Source organism: Gadus morhua, chromosome 7, assembly GCF_902167405.1.
Source record: "Gadus morhua chromosome 7, gadMor3.0, whole genome shotgun sequence".
In the NCBI taxonomy this organism is placed as follows: domain Eukaryota; kingdom Metazoa; phylum Chordata; class Actinopteri; order Gadiformes; family Gadidae; genus Gadus; species Gadus morhua.
This window is the reverse complement of record NC_044054.1, coordinates 31,968,963-31,986,783: the sequence shown is the minus strand read 5'-3', so window position 1 is coordinate 31,986,783 and position 17,821 is coordinate 31,968,963. Positions and strand designations below refer to the sequence as shown.

The 17,821-nt window shown below is 45.8% G+C and overlaps 1 protein-coding gene across 2 annotated transcripts in view; it reads left to right on the top strand.

Moving 5' to 3' along the window:
- The window catches only part of msi2b (musashi RNA-binding protein 2b), a gene marked incomplete at its 5' end in the record, with an annotated part of 20,733 nt that extends 3,284 nt beyond the window's left edge, over positions 1–17,449 (top strand). Inside the window, 3 exon segments of one of the 2 annotated variants that reach the window (XM_030361288.1) lie at positions 3,636–3,790; positions 7,994–8,058; positions 10,559–17,449. In XM_030361288.1, coding sequence (XP_030217148.1) covers positions 3,636–3,790; positions 7,994–8,035 — 197 coding nt within the window. 2 annotated transcript variants of the gene reach the window in all.
- Between the last annotated feature and the right edge of the window lie 372 nt (positions 17,450–17,821).

Sequence of the window (17,821 nt, the reverse complement as noted above, 5' to 3'; positions counted from 1 at the left end):
TAGGGGGTCCGTGGGGGTTCTGTTACGTAAGGCGCGCGGAGCGTCGCGGGGGGGGGGGGGGGGGGGGTCCACCGCGGCGAGGGGGCTCGGTGCCGTCGCAGCTCTGCCGAGCTTCATTAGGTGGAATAGATGAGGAGGATTCTAATCCTGAAGGGAGTTTTGCGGTGCTCAACGGGAGAGAGGAACAAGCTGGAGGGAGGGGGGGTGGAGGAGGTGGAGGGGGGGGGGGGGGGAGGAGGGGGGGGGGGGGGAGGAGGGGTGGAGGAGACGCGTAACTGCCAGCAAACAAGAACCAGGAAGATTCATCGCGGTGAGGGGAAACAGAACAGACCTAAATGTTCCCTGCGGTGAGCAGCGATAGCGGGACGATACGTATGGACTCTGTGCCGACTCCCCGACGGTAGTTATACACCCTGGCAGCTCGGCACTAAAGCACCATCCCGAGCTCCCCTCAGCGATCCTCCTCGCGTCGTCGTCGCTGTCGTCCTGCTGGCATCTGTCGCAGAGCAAGGCATTCTGGGGGAGAGGGAGAGGGAACGCGCTGAGTCAAGCCGGGTTTAATATAAGGAGAGCAGCTGTGGGCAGTGAATGGAGAGTAGGGGAGGATGTAAAGGGCTGTGGTGAGGTGGCTGCCTGTCACACAGCGACACGCTCAGAGAGCCGCACAGCGAGCTAATGAGCAGGACTTATTGTTAGCCTCCACGGCTGGAACCGCTAAACTGCACAGGACGTATGTTTAGGAGAGGGAGGGAGAGAAGGAGAGGTGTGGGGGAGGAGAGGGGGAGGAGGAGAGGAGAGGAGAGGGGGCGGAGGTGAGGGAGGAGGAGGAGGAGAGGTGAAGAGGAGGAGGAGGAGGAGAGGTGAAGGGGAGGAGGAGAGGTGTAGAGGAGAGGAGGTGGAAAAGGTGTGGGGGAGAGGAGGAGAGGAGAGCTGGAAGAGGCGGAGAGGGGGAGAGGAGGAGGAGAAAGTAGAGGAGGTGTAGAGGAGAGGAGGAGGAGGAGGAGAAGTCTAGAGGAGAGTAGGAGGAGGACAGAAGGAGGTGAAGCGTGAGGAGGTGTTGGGGAGGTAGCGGTATAAAGCTGGCCTCTCACAGAGAGAGAGAGCGGCTGCCAGCTCAACACTAATGGGGGCCACCAATCATGTGTAATGTGGAATTGTCGTTTCAACTGAAAATAGCTTTAATTACTTAATAAGAAGGCTGGGTGGGCGAGATAAGAGCGATGCGCCGCGGTCGCTACGTAGCGGTTCGCTAAGCTATCGCTAACCCTCCTGTGCTGTGGAGAGAGACCAGTTCAGTGGAGAAGCAGCGTAGCCATCGTCGATATGCTCGGCATCCGAATCAAGTGTATTAGCAGGCAGCTCTTTGTCCTGGCATTAGCGTAGCATCCTGGCATTAGCGTAGCATCCTGGCATTAGCATAGCATCCTGGCATAAGCGTGGCATAACTGGCATTAGCGTAGCATCCTGGCATAAGCCTGGCATAACTGGCATTAGCGTAGCATCCTGGCATTAGCGTAGCATCCTGTCATTAGCGCAGCATTAGCGTTAGCACATCCAAACCCTTTGTTTCGGTTTGGGTTTGTTTCCATTTAGATGATACCTGCCTTTAGGTTTGTTTACCAAGGAGTGTGTTTGACACGGTGAACTTAAAGTTGTAACTCACTTCCTGTTTCAAGGAGGAGTTGGTTTGGTTTTGAGGAGCAGAGGAGGAGTTGGTTTGGAGGAAGTAGAGGAGCAGTTAGTTTGATTTAGAGGAATATTAGTTGGTTTAGTTTGGAGGAAAAGGAGGAGGAGTTTGATCGGTTTGGAGGAGGAGGAAGAGGTGTTGGAGGAAGAGGAAGAGGAGATGGTTTGGTTTGGAGGAAGGTTAGCTAATGTCCTGGTCTCGCTGCGTGGGCTCTGAGGACGAGGGCGGGCTCTGGACTGCCACACACCTCTTATTAGTGTCTGTCAGGGGGCTGGCGTGGCCCCCCGTTTCATCTTCAGCAGGACCTGCTCATCATCTGATGTCAAGTGGTCATGTTCTGCTTTTAATGCTGCTCCTCCTCGCTCTCTGTTACGCTCACTGTGGCATCTCTGGTCTCCCCCCTCACTTATACTGTCTCTCTCTCTCTGTCATTGATCTCTGTCTGTCCTCTCTCTCTCTCTCTCTCTCTCTCTCTCTCTCTCTCTCTCTCTCTCTCTCTCTCTCTCTCTCCTTCTCTCTCTCTCTCTCTCTCTCTCTCTCTCTCTCTCTCTCTCTCTCTCTCTCTCTCTCTCTCTCTCTCACTCTCTCTCTCTGTCTGTCCCCTCTCTCTCTCTCTCTCTCTCTCTCTCTCTCTCTCTCTCTCTCTCTCTCTCTCTCTCACTCTCTCTCTCTCTCTCTCTCTGTCTCTCTCTCTCTCTCTCTCTCTCTCTCTCTCTCTCTCTCTCTCTCTCTCTCTCTCTCTCTCTCTCACGCTCTCATCCCTCCCTCCAGTCTCTTTGGTCTTTAACTCAATTTATCTTCGTCTCTCCCACTCTGTGTCTCTCTCTCTCTCTCTCTAAGTCCCTCTCTCTTCCATCTTCCATATTCTCTGTTTGAGATTCATTCCTGGCATATATATATATTACTAGAAAATTCAATATCGCACCTCGGATAACATGCTGGTGCCAATCTCAGGTCTAATGAACGACTCACATTCACACACAAATATACATCCAACGTTTTTGAGGGAACAGCACCCAAAGACAAGTCTGACTTAACCAGGCGATCGAATAGGCGAGGGCAAACAGAAGAAGCCAGGTTCTCTCGATGCATGACACCGGTTTGCAACCTCTGGAATGTAAGCATGGTGGAAGTATTTCTAGCTGCCTGCCTGTCTCCTATGCATGAGTCTGTCGAAGGGGTGTCCTCTCAGCATGTGCTTCTCTGGGGACCCCTCGTCTGTGTCCCCTGACCCTAACCCTGGTGGCTCAAACGTGGTCTCCTGACTGTAATGATAATCATTTTGCAAGCAAAGGCACAAAGTGCCGTGCAAAAATTACGCTATTTTCTGATTCTGTTGATGTGTTTTATGAAAACGGTGATGTGTGTAGACAACATCAACGACACCATGTGTAGTTCATCAACATCTGTGTAGTTAAAAAAACATGTGTGTAGTTCAACAACAAGTGTGCAGTAAAACATGTGTGTAGTTCAACCACATGTGTGTAGGTCAGTGTGTAGTCCAGTGTGTAGTTCGGAAGTGCGTAGCTCAATGTGTAGTTCAACAGTGTGTAGTTCAGCAATGTGTAGTTCAGCAGTGTGTAGTAAAGTGTGTAGTTCAGCAGTGTGTAGTAAAGTGTGTGGTTCAGTAGTGTGTAGTCCAGTGTATAGTTCAGTGTATAGTTCAGTGTGTAGTTCGGTGTAGTTCAGCAGTGTGTAGTAAAGTGTGTAGTTCAGTGTGTAGTTCAGTGTGTAGTTCAGTGTGTAGTCCAGTCTATAGTTCAGTGTGTAGTTCAGCAGTGTGTAGTAAAGTGTGTAGTTCAGTGTGTAGTCCAGTCTATAGTTCAGTGTGTAGTTCAGCAGTGTGTAGTAAAGTGTGTAATTCAGTCTGTAGTCCAGCATCGTGTCTTTACAGAGAACCTGAGCGTCTCCCCCCCCCCCCCCCCCCCCCCCCCCCTCCCTCCCCCAGGCGGTAACCCCTCCCGACCCGGTGGGTTCCCGGGGGCCAACAGCCCGGGCCCCGTAGCCGACCTGTACGGACCCAGCAGCCAGGAGTCCGCTGTGGGGAACTACATCAGCGCCGCCAGCCCCCAGCCTGGAGCCGGCTTCGGCCCCAGCATCACTGTGAGTAGGCTTACAACTAGCCGGCTTCATATGGATACATACTGATCAGAAGCCTGATCCGGCTTCAGCCCCAGCATCACTGTGAGTAGGCTTACAACTAGCCGGCTTCATATGGATACATACTGATCAGAAGCCTGATCCGGCTTCAGCCCCAGCATCACTGTGAGTAGGCTTACAACTAGCCGGCTTCATATGGATACATACTGATCAGAAGCCTGATCCGGCTTCGGCCCCAGCATCACTGTGAGTAGGCTCAAAACGAGCCGGCTTAATATGAATATGTACTGGTTAGGAGTCAGGCGACTTCGGTCCTAGCATCACTGTGAAGTAGGCTTATGACTAGCCGGCTTAATATGAATACATACTGGCTAGGAGTCTGAGCCGGCTTCGGCCCCAGCATCACTGTGAGTAGGTTTAGAACTAGCCGGCTTATTACAAATACGTACTGTTGAGATTTCTGAGGCATTTCAGGCACTGGGCGGGGCTTATTCCAGCTAAACGAATCACAGAGAGGATAGCAACGGCGCAAGCGACGCTGCTCTCTGTTTGCTCATTTCTGAGCGGATGTTTCTTGATGTTTAACAGCAGAATCCGTAGCATCCGAGATGATTCAAAGGAAGGGTTCGAGGTCTTTGGCTGCGGCAGTCGCTGTGCTGTTTTTCTGTCGCGCGCGACGGTCCCACGGACTGCGTGAGCGTGTACGTCCCCCCGTACCGACTGCAATGCGCTGACGGGCTCGGTTAGGATTCCCGCTGAGCCCCGTCCCACTGGCAGCCAACGCCAGAGCCTGAGCGTGTTTCTGCGACGCGCAGAAGATCTCTGGAACAGCGGAGCCACCGGCATCTGCTCAGTGTGCAGGAACAGAAGCACGAGACTATAAGAACAGAGATACTCCACTAATAATGCAGTGACACGATTAAAAAGAGTCAGGGAGCATTGCTTAAAAACGCTCTCTCTCTCTCCACCCTCCTCTTCTTCACCATCCTCTCACCACCACTCTCATCCCCTCTGTCTCATGAAGTCATGCTAGCAGCCTGCTACATGCTACAGCACCAGATAGCGCCTTAGCATGCACAGATTGGCACAGCTTCGATGATTGATTGGCCCACCAACCACCAGACTAATTGCATGCAGATGTAGCCATGACTAAATACAACAAACAGCTATTGAATTAGTCATTTCTGGGCAAATATTAACTATTCCAGTCAGGCTGCAGTTTCTGAGTTTTTTTTCGGGAGGCCGTTCACAAAAACATTTTCCGAAAGTCAAAACGCTAATCTCCATGAAGATCGGTGTTTACACGGCCTTCCCGGTCCCGGGTCGCCCCGGCCAGACGGTGGGTCCTCTTGGCTGAAGAGGGGCTCGCGGTTTCGGGGGGGCCACTTACTCTCCCTGACGGCCGTTCTGCCCTTGGAGGGGAGGTCATCTCCCGCCACATCCTGGGGCGGGGGAGAATGAAAGACCAAAGGACTCATCTCTTTCTGTTATCAGACCCTGTGGCTCAAATTAAAGTTCCCGCGGAGGAGGAGGCCCGGCGCTGAGCCACTGCCCCGACCAGCCCGGAGAAAAGGAAACCTTCAATCTGGCCCGACGTGATAAAGCTTTAAACTCGACTTAGATGTCAATAATAGCTTTGCTGCCGACTCCCGTCTCTGCCTCCCCCCCCGAGGCGATGGGAGAGCGGACGTGGTTAGCCCGGCGCTCCTGGCGCTCCTAGCATGCCCACCCCCCCACCCCCACCGCGGCAGCCCAGACCTGGGATGGATTGGCAGCTGCAGCGGCTTCCTCTGCATCTCTGGCGGTTTCGCCGTTGTCGCTGTTTTACTCTCATTGCGACATTTGTAAAAACAGCAAACTCGTGCTGCAAGCTCCTGTGTAATCCGTGATCCTCGTCATCGACCGCAATCACTCCCCGCGTGCAGCGCTGCCAGCCGAGCTCTTTGTTGCAGATTCTGTGCACTCTGTGTTTCCAGCTGTACTTTAATTGCCGCTGCATTATATGGAAGACTGTGGCCATCAGCCGGGGGTTATTAGAGGAAAAAAACTAAACACTCAGAAGAACACACTTCTGGAATGAATCGTCTGCACTCAAACATTCTCTCGCGCGGCATAGAAAGGAGGGAATGTATTTCCGCTCAATGTATTTACTCCCAATCTGTTGCATTCTTCTACACGTTTGCAAAGTGACATGGACTGCTTTAGTGTCCCTGTTCAGCACCGGATGGTTGAACGGATTCCACCCAAGAGTGGAGCCGCACAGAGTTTGGCTGGCCCTCGCCCTAGCCCTCACTGTCCCTGGTTGCTCCCTACTGCCCCAAGTGGCTCCTCAGTGACACGTCTCTGGGTGCACCGTCCCTCTCTCAGGATCAAAGCCTGTGCTTGATATGTAAATCAAAGGCAGGAAGGGTTCCGACGTACAGCTGTTGACAACAGCCCACTCCAGATCAAAAAACACGCTTCATCTCACCCGCATGTTTTCATGGTTTAATCAACACAAACGTCCTTTTAAAACGACGTTATTAGAAACGCCGCTCGTAGCACAGAACAGTCCCAGCGCGCACAACAGCAGCCAATCATGTACAAACCGCGCCGAGGGTAAGCAACACAAACGATGCGACACGTTACTGCGTATCGTATCGGACATTCCATTACCCTTTGTCGGTAAAAGATGGCCGACTCCGTGGCGTCTAATGGAGGCTCACCCATTCGCTGGAAAACGAAACGCCGGTAATAGACAGCATTGCTCTGTAAATAACACAAGCGTTTATGAGAAACCGACAGCATTCACCTATCTGCTGCTCCCTGCCGCTCCCGTCTGTCTGTCTGTCTGTCTGTGGATGGTGATGTTCTCCTTGTGCGAGATGGTTTTAGATTAGAGCAGGCCTGTGCCTTCCCCCTGAGCCTCCATCTCTGGCTCCTACCCCTCCCTATCAAACCACTGATTGCTTTACTTCGTATTCATGCCTTCATTTCTTGTTTGTCATTTTTATACCTGCCAGCTCATCACCTTAGATTCAATCGTTTTGCAGCATGTGACACAATTTCTTTTGATTTTCATTTCCATGACACATTTCGTTTTTTTTCCGCAATTATCGACAAGAACGACGTCTAAATGATTCACACAAACGATGCACATCGATTGCTGTTTGTGATCTGAAGGGTTCCTTCAACCCGCTTCTCACACGCTCTGTCCTAATTGGCATGTACTTAGCATGTGTTTAGCATGTACTTAGCATGTAATTAGCATGTACTTAGCATGCACTCAGCATGCACTTAGCATGTACTTGGCATCTCTTCTGTCCTCTCGTTCCTACCTCATAATTCATGTCTCCCACAGGCGTCCGTCCAAAACTATTTTATTTTTCCCTCTGGGACCCGGAGTACAGTAGCTTTGAAGAATGTCTCATCTGAACGTTCATGAAAATGTCCCTAAGCATGACGCCCCTTGACCTTTGACCCCTGACCTCTGACCCCTGACTTCCGACCCCGTAACCCTTCAAGGATCTGAGGTCAATCGATAAGTTCTGTACGCCGCGTTTGATAAAAGCATCTCCTGATAAAGGCCTTTACAATATATCACCACATCGGTAACCAAATATCCTTATCACCTCATTCATGGACAATATATGAATCTCTGGACAAAGACGAGGTTCGGGTGAATCGCTTTTGTTTATATCTGTTTTTGAAAACCTTCAACTGATTATAATTCTGTTTAGGTGGACTGATAGCAAACCATTCAAACCTGTGGGTAGTTTTGTGTCGGGTGTTCCTGTCTCCCTTCAGCGGAACGTCTGATCACTGACCTACATAAACATATTGATCACACAGAGAAAGAACAACAGGATCATAACAACAGCTGTCGGGAAACTCTGCTTCGTCTGAATTGAAATGATGACTACTGCGTGGGCATGAATGGGTATCACACGAGGCTACAGCAAAGCGGAAACATTGGGTCTAATTGGTTTAATTCGAATAACAGAGTATTATCGGACTCCTGTAGTTCAGGGATCCGAACACACATATCTAAAGACACTTACCGAAACACATTGAACAACATGTCTTCAAACAGCGCTCTGACGCCTTAACTCGATCAGTGGCATCGATACGAAGTAGCCATTCATGCCCGCCCGGTTCAAAGTGATGTTGTGCACTAACAGTATTCCTCTGAATGTTACTGACCCCTTACTAACCTTACACTTTTAGGGCCCGTTGATTGCGACAGCTTTCACAAACGGATACCACTGAGCCGTGGCTCGGTCGCACCAGAGGTATTTCATTCATTTAATTACCGCACACACTCCCAATATCAGCGCTGCCTTCTGTAGACCCCTCATCCTCCTTCAACGCATCCTGTTTACCTCCTGAAGAACCTCTCCTCCCCGTTGACTCGAATGCCTTCACCGTGTGCGTGCGGCGAGTCAAACACTCACAGTATTAAAGGGCTGATGATATGCCAGCGGCTGTGAGTGTGATTAGCCGTTACAAGCCCTTTGATGAATGGGCCTCTCCCCGTGTTTCAGTCCCTCACACATCACAAACGGGGGCGTGTCCACCTGATGGATAGGTGAGCAGGACTCGCTACAGTCCACTGGTCAGGCAGGTAGACTGCTCATCCAGCGTACGTCCAGGTGGACACGCCCACTTATGATGTCACTAAAACACATGTAATGGCTAATCACACTCACACCTGGTGGCATAATATCACCCCTTTAACATTACCTGGTGTTAACATTACCTGGTGTTAACATTACCTGGTGTTAACAGGAATAGGTTTAAACGTTACCTGGTGTTAACATAACCCGGTGTTAACATTACCTGGTGTTAACATAACCCGGTGTTAACATTACCTGGTGTTAACATTACCTGGTGTTAACATTACTTGGCGTTAACATTACCTGGCAATTACATTACCTGGTGTTAACATTACCTGGTGTTAACATTACCTGGTATTAACGTTACTTGGTGTTAACATTACCTGGCGTTAACTTTACCTGGTATTAACATTACCTGGTGTTAACATTACCTGGTGTTAACATTACCTGGTGTTAACATTACCTGGCGTTAACATTACCTGGCACTAACATGTGTTTCTATGTGCATGTCCGCTGACTGCTTTGGGTGCAAGAGGTTTTTGCTCCCCTTCTTAATATGCAAATAATGTGCCGATAATATGCTAAACATTGCCAGTGTTTCCTACTTAACATCCAGCACTAAGCTATTCAGGACATTAATTAAACCGGACTCTTCAGTTTAAACGAGACGCTGGCGTAGGACGGAGATACGGTCCCTACTCTGGGACCCCCCAGTCCCTGAGCCCAGTCCCCTAGCCCAGTTCTATCTGGTCGGGCTCATCCATGCCCGATGCCTTCTGAACCGGTTCGGCCAGTCTGAACCGGTTGGCACCCAGGTCATCTTTCTAGTCGGACCGATTTCCATACTTACTTTATTAAAATTCAAGCCACACGTACAAGCTGCGTCACTAACATGATGTGTTATTATGATAAATATAATACAACATTTTTTTTTGTAGCTTTATACTAATGAGCGTCAAGTCTGTGCAAAGCTAACCCACATTAGAAATTTACGGAAATCATTTACATTTAAAGTGGTCAACATTTAGTCCTTCTTCTTCTACGCCTTTAATTTCATTTCCATGCCTTCCTTGTTTAATTAACTTTTGACTAATTCTACTTTTAGCTGCAAGCTGGTGTGCGTTGAAGACGCGCACACTATGTACACGCTAATGTACGTTATTTGTGTACTCCAGGGAAATTGCCCGACTTATGGAAACATTAAGAGAGACATAGCAGACGGTGCCCTTGATATTTGATGTTCAAATATCTGCGCTAAAACGTGGAAGATTACTGGCAATCTTCCTCAGTTAGTTTAACAAGTCTGCTCTACTGCAAATAAATCACTGGAGCGTACCGCGGCGGTTACCTAGGATGCAGATACCTGTCTCTGCGTACGTCTGTCAGAAGTCACCCGTGTCGTGGACGTATCCATGCAGTGCATGTAACGGTCACACGCTTGAGTGTCGCGGTGCGGTCGCGCTCTCGTAGCGGTGCGTGGCTCCAGGCTGTCGAGTACAGCGTTCCACAACGTGACGGGCAGGAGCACTTAGAACCCCCCCCCAGGGGTCCGTGGGGTCGGGCTGATCTCTGGACCCCTGGGGAAGGTGACACACAGAGCCCAGCCGGAGTGTGTGGAGGCTGGGGGGGGGGGGGCAGTGGGGGGAATCCACTCTGCTCACTTAACGATGGAAGGTCTTAGATCGACCTCCGATCAGGGCGTCTGATTGGGCCGCGTTGGTCAGCTGATAGGCGGAGCTTGACCGGAGAACTAGCCTCGCTCGTTTGTGATGGTGTTTGGTCTTTAATACTTTATTCTTTATAAACTTCTATCGTTCCATCTTCCCCCCCTCATAGTTCTAGCTTATTATCATTACTTATAAATACTGACTCTATACTACAGTCTGAAAGAACAAAGAAATATAACCAATAATCCGCTGTTTGGCCTGCCCCCCTTTGTTGTGATGTAATCGTGTTTTAATTGAGTCTCATGGTTCTCATTCTCAAACTAACACATGAGAAATGTGTAAGTTTGAGAATGAGAACCATGAGACTCAATCAAACCACCATTTCTCAAAACTTAAAAAACTAAACATTTTCCTTTTTTCTATTTCAAAAAAACCTTTCGTCATGTTTTGTTTTTATTTAGGGATTTAACCTGATCCGGGTCCTAATTGTGTGTCTGTTTTGTCGGCAGAGCGTGTCTGGTGTGGTGAGGAAGACGAGCTGAGGTGTGTAGTTGGCTGTATGTTCGGGGGCCACCAACACCTCGGCCCTGCCACAACCCCACCCCCAATCCCCCGCCCCCCCCCCCACCCACCCCTCCCACCGGAAGACCCCGGGGAACCCCAGACCGTACGAAGAAACGAAAAGAAAAGAAAAAAAAAAGTTAGTCATCTCAGAAAAAAAGGAACACCTGCTGTACTATAGACCTCTAGAAGCTAACCTGGTTTGGTATGTTTCCAATCGACTTCACTCATCTTCTTCCTTCCTTTTGTTCGGACCTGTTGATAGAGAGTCGTTTCAGTTGATCTATCGTTTCTCGTGTCATTTCCTTTGACCTGATAGTATACTTGTGGAAATGGGTTTTGTTTGAATTCGGGGGGTGGGAGTTACAGCCAAGAATATTTGCAAAGTCATGTCTTCACTTTTTTATCGATTCTAGTAAGGAAAAAAAATAATAATTGGAGAAATGTTGTGTCTATGCACAAAAAGCCAATTGAGAGTGAAAAGACTGAAAATTATTTAATTTTAAATTCAATGAAATTCAATGAAATTGCAGAGGGTCTCTTAGTCATAATTCTAAGTAGCGGTTTTAATTCTTGTGACGTCTCATTGTTAACCATAATTACCTATTTTCGGGCAATACAAAGAGGACTCCAATATTTTTATGGTCCTTTTTTATAAGTGTTGTTTTGTTGATTAGAAAATATATATATATGCTATAACAAATTTCATATAACTACATTGTGAATTCAAACTTGAAGAAAAGAAATGTAGCTGTACATATTATTCCAGTCACTGCATATAACCAACTTAATGAGAGAATAGCATATTTTTGTGATGGTGTGTCAAAGAAAATGTTATAGCGTGTGAATAGAAAAAAAAAAAGAAAAATCCGTAAACAATTATCGTCCTACTGCTGGAAAACGGAAGCCAGTGCGACAGAACACAAGCTCTGTGTATATACTCTGCTGAATAATTTTACAAGTGTCATACCAGCAAATTTTCAAATGGTGAGTAAAGCAAAGCAAGCGCAGTTTTGACGACGAGAAGGTTCCTCGCTGGCATCTTTGGTCTCACTGTTAAAGATATAATTTCAAAGATGAAAAAAAAAAAGATTGAATCCAAAGCACACCGTTCCTTGGGCCGTATTTACTCAACAGTTTGCCGAGCCGCTACAGCGTTTGCGTGTCCGATAAAAGCACTGCTGATCCACCCATATGTGTGCACAATTCTGCGTACAACGCAAAATGGCGTCCGATAAGCGTCCGATGTCGTTAGGACATCGGGTAAAGATGGTCGTTAGTCAGAGCGCCGGAGTGATGTGAAAAATGTGTTTGTTCAAATTAGCCGCCACAAGGTTGTTTTGCTGAACTGTGTTGTGGCCGTTTAAAATAGGTTTACGTTTTTGTTCGTTTTATTACATTTGTTCCTTTGGTATTTGTTACGATTCATAGTATATAAATTGTATGTGTTTTAACCATCCAAAAACGTACCTATAGCCTACTATATTTCACACGTATACTCTCGTCAAATATGTTTCGATTATTTATTTGTGCACATCTTTGACAATGAACGTGACATTGTCTATTAAAAAAGAGGATTCTCTCTTCCACATTTTCTATCACGTGAGAGGGATGTAAGAACAAATGGCCATAATTCTTTGTTCCATTTTACATCAAACCTTTCAGCAATATTTTCCGAGCAGAAGAATACAGCCTATTTATAATCGTTTTTGGCTACCTCCTCCATTAGAACGTGTAGATAGCGAAAACCGTCCAGCAAATTACTTTTGAGTTAATGTTCTACATTCTATTCTCCTCCTTGCAGTTAGGTAATCTTCGCAGTTTGTTACACAAAGTAAAAGAACCGCACACACACCACGTAAACCCGCCAGTAAACTGGGAAGCTGCCCTCTCAAAAGGTTTTAGCACGGTAGAATTCGGCGCGTGCTTCCTGGTAAATACGGCCTGTAGTTATGACGATTTGAACTTGAAGCAGCAGGCGTTTCACCGTGCTCTCTGCATCCTTTTATACTCTGGAGGGAGAACGCGGTTTGTTTGTCCCATGTTATCGTTTGTTCCTGCTGGACACAACTCCCGGGCTGCGTGCTAGGGCCTTTCCCCGGCGATCTCTCCCTCACTTCCTTCTGAATGAATTAGGAACCATTTTGATACCATACCTCAAGACCTGTGAGTACAGCTGTGGAATCATTGGCAGGATTAACTTATTCTAGCGCGGAAATTGATTAATTTATTCTTGCGCGGAAACGTACCGAGACATTGAAAGTTCAAGTGGGTAATCATTGCACTGTGAGTAGTAAAGTACAGGCCAATTTCTATTTGCACATGTATATGTTGGCTTTTTACAACGGTCCTGTGCTATGGGTATGTCACCGAGGATTTGGGGTAGTTTACTCTGAACAAGACATGCTCTCCAGAGCTTTGAGGTGGGTAAATAGTGTGTTAACTAGTGCGTAATATATAGCAGTGTATTGAGGTAATGCCTTTAAATTCCATTATGTGTACGACCCATCTAAGATATTTATACAAAACCAATACAAGACACTGATTCTTTTTGCTGTTTCTAAGTTGCTAATTTCTACACAATATGTTGGTACTGGTTTTCGATTGAACCATCGAGGGACTTTTAATAATATGCTCCAGGGTGCAGTGGGTTTTTTTTAAACATGTTGGTGAAATGAATGGTATGTACTCCAAAACGCTACCTGTTGCATATGTATCTGTTGTTCAATTTTACCCAGTTTTGTCTTACTTGCTCTTTTGTTCCGAAAAACCAGGTAAAAAAAAGATTTAATAATAATAATAATAATATGCTGGATGCTTTTACAGTCAGTGATATAAAGGTGTGATCAAGTAATAATTTAAATAAGAAATTACCCTTGTAATGTTCAAATGTAAAAAAAAGAAAAGAAATACAAAACTATAAAAAAAAGAAAGAGATGCTTCTTTGCTGATTTCAATTTTAATCAAACTGATTATTGATACTTTGTGGTTAATATTAATAATTGTAATATACTATTAAATTGTACTGCACATCTATTTATTTCCCTCTTTCCATTCCACATCACCCCAAAAAAAACGAATGTTTTTTGTTCTTCATGGCGTGTAAAGAAGTCGCATCACCTTGTAAACAGAGTGCCGAGTGCTACCTCGTTCCTCTCACCTTTGATCGCCCGGCTGGCTGTTCCCTGTCCCCTGTCATCACCCTGGGTGTCGTGTGCGTCTTAATAGTATCATATTTACTGCAGTAGTAGATAGAAGTTCCCCTATGGGTCATGTTTAATACTAGCAACAAAATAACCACAAAAAAAGCTAATTTGCTAGAAGTAGGTTTTTTCTCTGAACTAAGCGAGTTTCCGCACGATCTCCCAATGGTTTCCAATCAACCAAAGTACTCGTGGATGGAGACTGTGGCTGTAAAGATGGACCGGAACAAAAGGCATTATTTGGATGCCCACCCTCGAATGTTTTCCTAAGGGTGTGCCATACTACCTTAAAAGCTAACGCTAGATATGCAAAATATATATTTGTTTAATTTACTGGGGACACAAGCTATAATTATCAAAAAACAAATAAGAAGGTAGCATTAAAGAACATTTTTATTTTTTTAACAAGTTCTCACAGACCCAGAATGATCACATTAGTTATAGTGTTCAATAGAAGTTATCAATACCGTTGATAGATAATAAAAGCATCTCTATCAGTAATAGTAATGTTAAAGTAATCTTTGACACTCATCTCTACTCACTAAACTATTTTAATCTGGGTTTTTTGTTTTTATTACTATGAAGATATGTTAATATTAGCTCCTTGGAAACACCATTTTATTTCAGTTGTAGACATTATTCATAAAGAGTCGCAGACGTCGTAAGACTAATGGAGGCCATTACCATAACGCAAACCGCCTTTTTCATGACAAACACAAACATTTGCTGTCGTTTTACCATCGTATGGCTCAGTCTTTATTCAGGCTGATTATTGGAGGGTTTTTACCAAGTTTGACTTGAACATAACATCTCCGCAGACACAGGGGACAGCACTGAAGAGCGGGGGGCGAATCACACAAGCATTAGGAATATAAAACGGGTGCCGTCGAAAATTGAGTGACAATAAAATCTGATGCCATTATGGTGTCATAAAAGTGGCCCCAACGCTGCAGCAGCGAGACGCCAGAGAGATCTCAGCCCTAATGTCCCCCCGAGAGGAGGCTGGAGGGCGGCATGCCCACTGGGCGGCCGCGGGCCAAAAGGTTCACAGCGGGAGCCTTTTATTATATTTGGTTAAAATGCTAATTCTTAGGTAAATATAGCTAATAAAAACAACAGCATCAGAAGCCTGTGTTGACGGCAGCGGCCCCTTCCCCTGTTCCGAGGAGGGTATCTCGACTCCTTCGCTTCAGTGGATGTCACGGTTCACGTGCCTCGACTAATTTGCGGTTAATCAAATTAACAGAATTAAAACAATTTGCTACACAGCTAACCTGGCTGGCGTTCCTCAAGCACAACGGACGCTGTTTGGTTTCAGGATAGCGCAAAGCTATTGGCACAGCTTTTATTAACTGGAGTTAAGAAGTCGGGATTGTACATTGTTTCAGTTTTCCACTGTTAGCCGTTCGGGGCAGTTAGCATCATTGGGGCCCCGTAGGGCATTTCACCTTGGGGACAGAAAACTTTAGTCCGCCCATGGTGCGGGGAAAACAAACCGACCGTCGTTGTTGCTATGTGTGTTTGTTAAATAGATATACTTGTTTAAATGTTTGGCAAATATCCCTTTAATTCATTCAAAAGATATGTTGATACTGTATTCAACTCAAACCTCATCCACGATGAAATGTTAATTTGTTAGTTAGGAAAATGTATTAAAATTAGGTTAGCACTTACGCAGAAAAGCAATAAATGAATGAAAGGAAAACATTTCATGTACTGAAATCCATTACTTTAATAAACTGTTTATAAAAAACATGACAACTACCAAAAACTTTTCAAATGTCATGAAAACGTACATCGAACGTCATCAATACTATTCATAGTTTTAGAGAAATAAGTAAGGTAATTACAATGCTAAAAACAAATGTCTGTTTTATTTATAATAAAATCTTTAACTAAATATATAGATGTACGTATATCATCCACAGTTTTGAGAGTTATTGAGAGTGTTTTATTTTAACTTTCTGTTGGAAACTTTGTCTTGTTCAGCTTTTGCCTTATCCCTTCACTGGTTTATCGTTAAATTGTATTATCGAGTAAGAGGCTGTAATATAATCACACAAATCCTAGTGTAGCTCCTTCACCTTCATTTTCAGTTTCATATAGCATAGAAATACTAGAGATGACTGAGATAGATTAATGATAATGCCTCATAAATATAACAAAAACAAAAGTTGGAGAATCTGGATGTCACGTAATGGTTTTTCCATTCCATCTTTTCTATTGATGAATGGTTTCTGTTTTTGTTTCCGTTGTGTGGTAGCGCGGTCTTTAAGGTAGCATGGCACCGTGGCAGTAATCGTGTTTTGTGTTGACAGTGACACACAGCTAATGAATGTGATACATCTTACTAGGCTAGTTTATCCATTTAGAGGAGGGTGTAGTTGGTCTAATGACGTTATCAGAAGAGGAGGTACGGCCAGGCGGACGCCAGCCGACCACTTAATCCACTTAAACTTGAATCTTAGGCAAGTGCCCGGCCCTTAGTGCTCGGCCTAACAGTGTACCCCTAAAACAGATCGGGGGTCCCCTCCTCAAACCAAAACCCCTCCATGTTGCATCATATTGCACTTGTATCTGCCTTCAGAAAACAGACTCTCAACCAATGCAAGCTGACAAAGGTTTTCATCTGTTCTGATGAACGACAGAGACAGAGAGACAGACAGGCAGACAGACAGACGGACAGGCGAGGCCTATAGGTTCTTTTGTAGCAATGAACCCCAGAGCAAACATGTTGTTGACATTGGTGCTAGTCATTAAATATAGAAGATAATAACGATAATACGTGCGCTTAACTCGCAGCAAAACCCATCCGATATTGTACCACTACTGAAGCCTGAGCTCTTGTTTCAAGGTGTATCCGAAAAGACTTCTTTATGTCCATCCAAGCAGAATAGGCATCCCAGCATCCTCCACCACCATGCCTACTCCCCTCGTCCTCCACCACCTCCACCCTCCATCCCAACAGTGCACCGTCCACCCCATGGTCATCACTCTTAAAAAAGAAATAAAGGACCTCAACCGTTTATGTTTCACGCACACAAACACGCATACGCACACACACACGCGCACACGCACACACTTCACCCGGTCGTCACGGTCCGAGCGGGAACACACCGTGTGGCTCCGCCCTCGTGGCGGCTCGCCAAGGCGGCGGGTCGGTGATCAACAGTCATTACCCGGTGTGTGTGTGTGTGGGTGTGTGTGTGTGTGTGTCTGTGTGTCTGTGTGTCTGTGTGTGTGTGTGTTGTCGCCCCCTGCTGTGAGCCCCCTCACAGCTCTCCTCAGTGGGCTCCTGATTTGCCTTGTCCATCTCAACAACTCACCCCCGTTTTATTTCATTTGGATTATTATTATTATTATGTCAAGCAACTTTTTATGGCGAGAGTGGCCCCTGGAAGCATCTCCCAGGGGACCCAAGCAACGATCTCACGCCGTTATTAAAATATACTGGAAGTGGATATGGGGGTCTCATATTTCAAATGTGGAAAGTCTAATTTTATATTTGTATTTTCAAAAAATAATAATAACAATAATAACGACAAAAATGTTTGTGAAAGGTTTCCATCCTCTACTGTGGTCCAGAAATTGATGTGTCTGTCTGGAAAAAAAAATCAATAAAATGAATTGTTATAATCCTTGTTCCCCGTGTTTCCTTGGATTCGTTAAGAGTGCGTGCACGATATTTACAGACTATATTTCTGCAGAGAATTCATAGCTGCTTTTATGGGGTTAAGGAGTTCCCTGGCTGGACAGTATTCCCTGTCATATTGAACTGTTTATTAACAGATTTTGAAACCTGAATCAGAATGTAAAATGTAAATGCTAGAAAATAGAAGAAATACAAGATTCGGAAACACAAAATGCAATCGCATGAATCACAGTGAGTTTAGAAAGGAGATAAATAAAGACGGTTTTCACAATGAAACCTCCACTTGTTCGACCTGGAAATGAAGATTGGGTTAAGGGTTGATATGGGTCAGGTTTTAGGGTTTGGTTTTTGGTTCG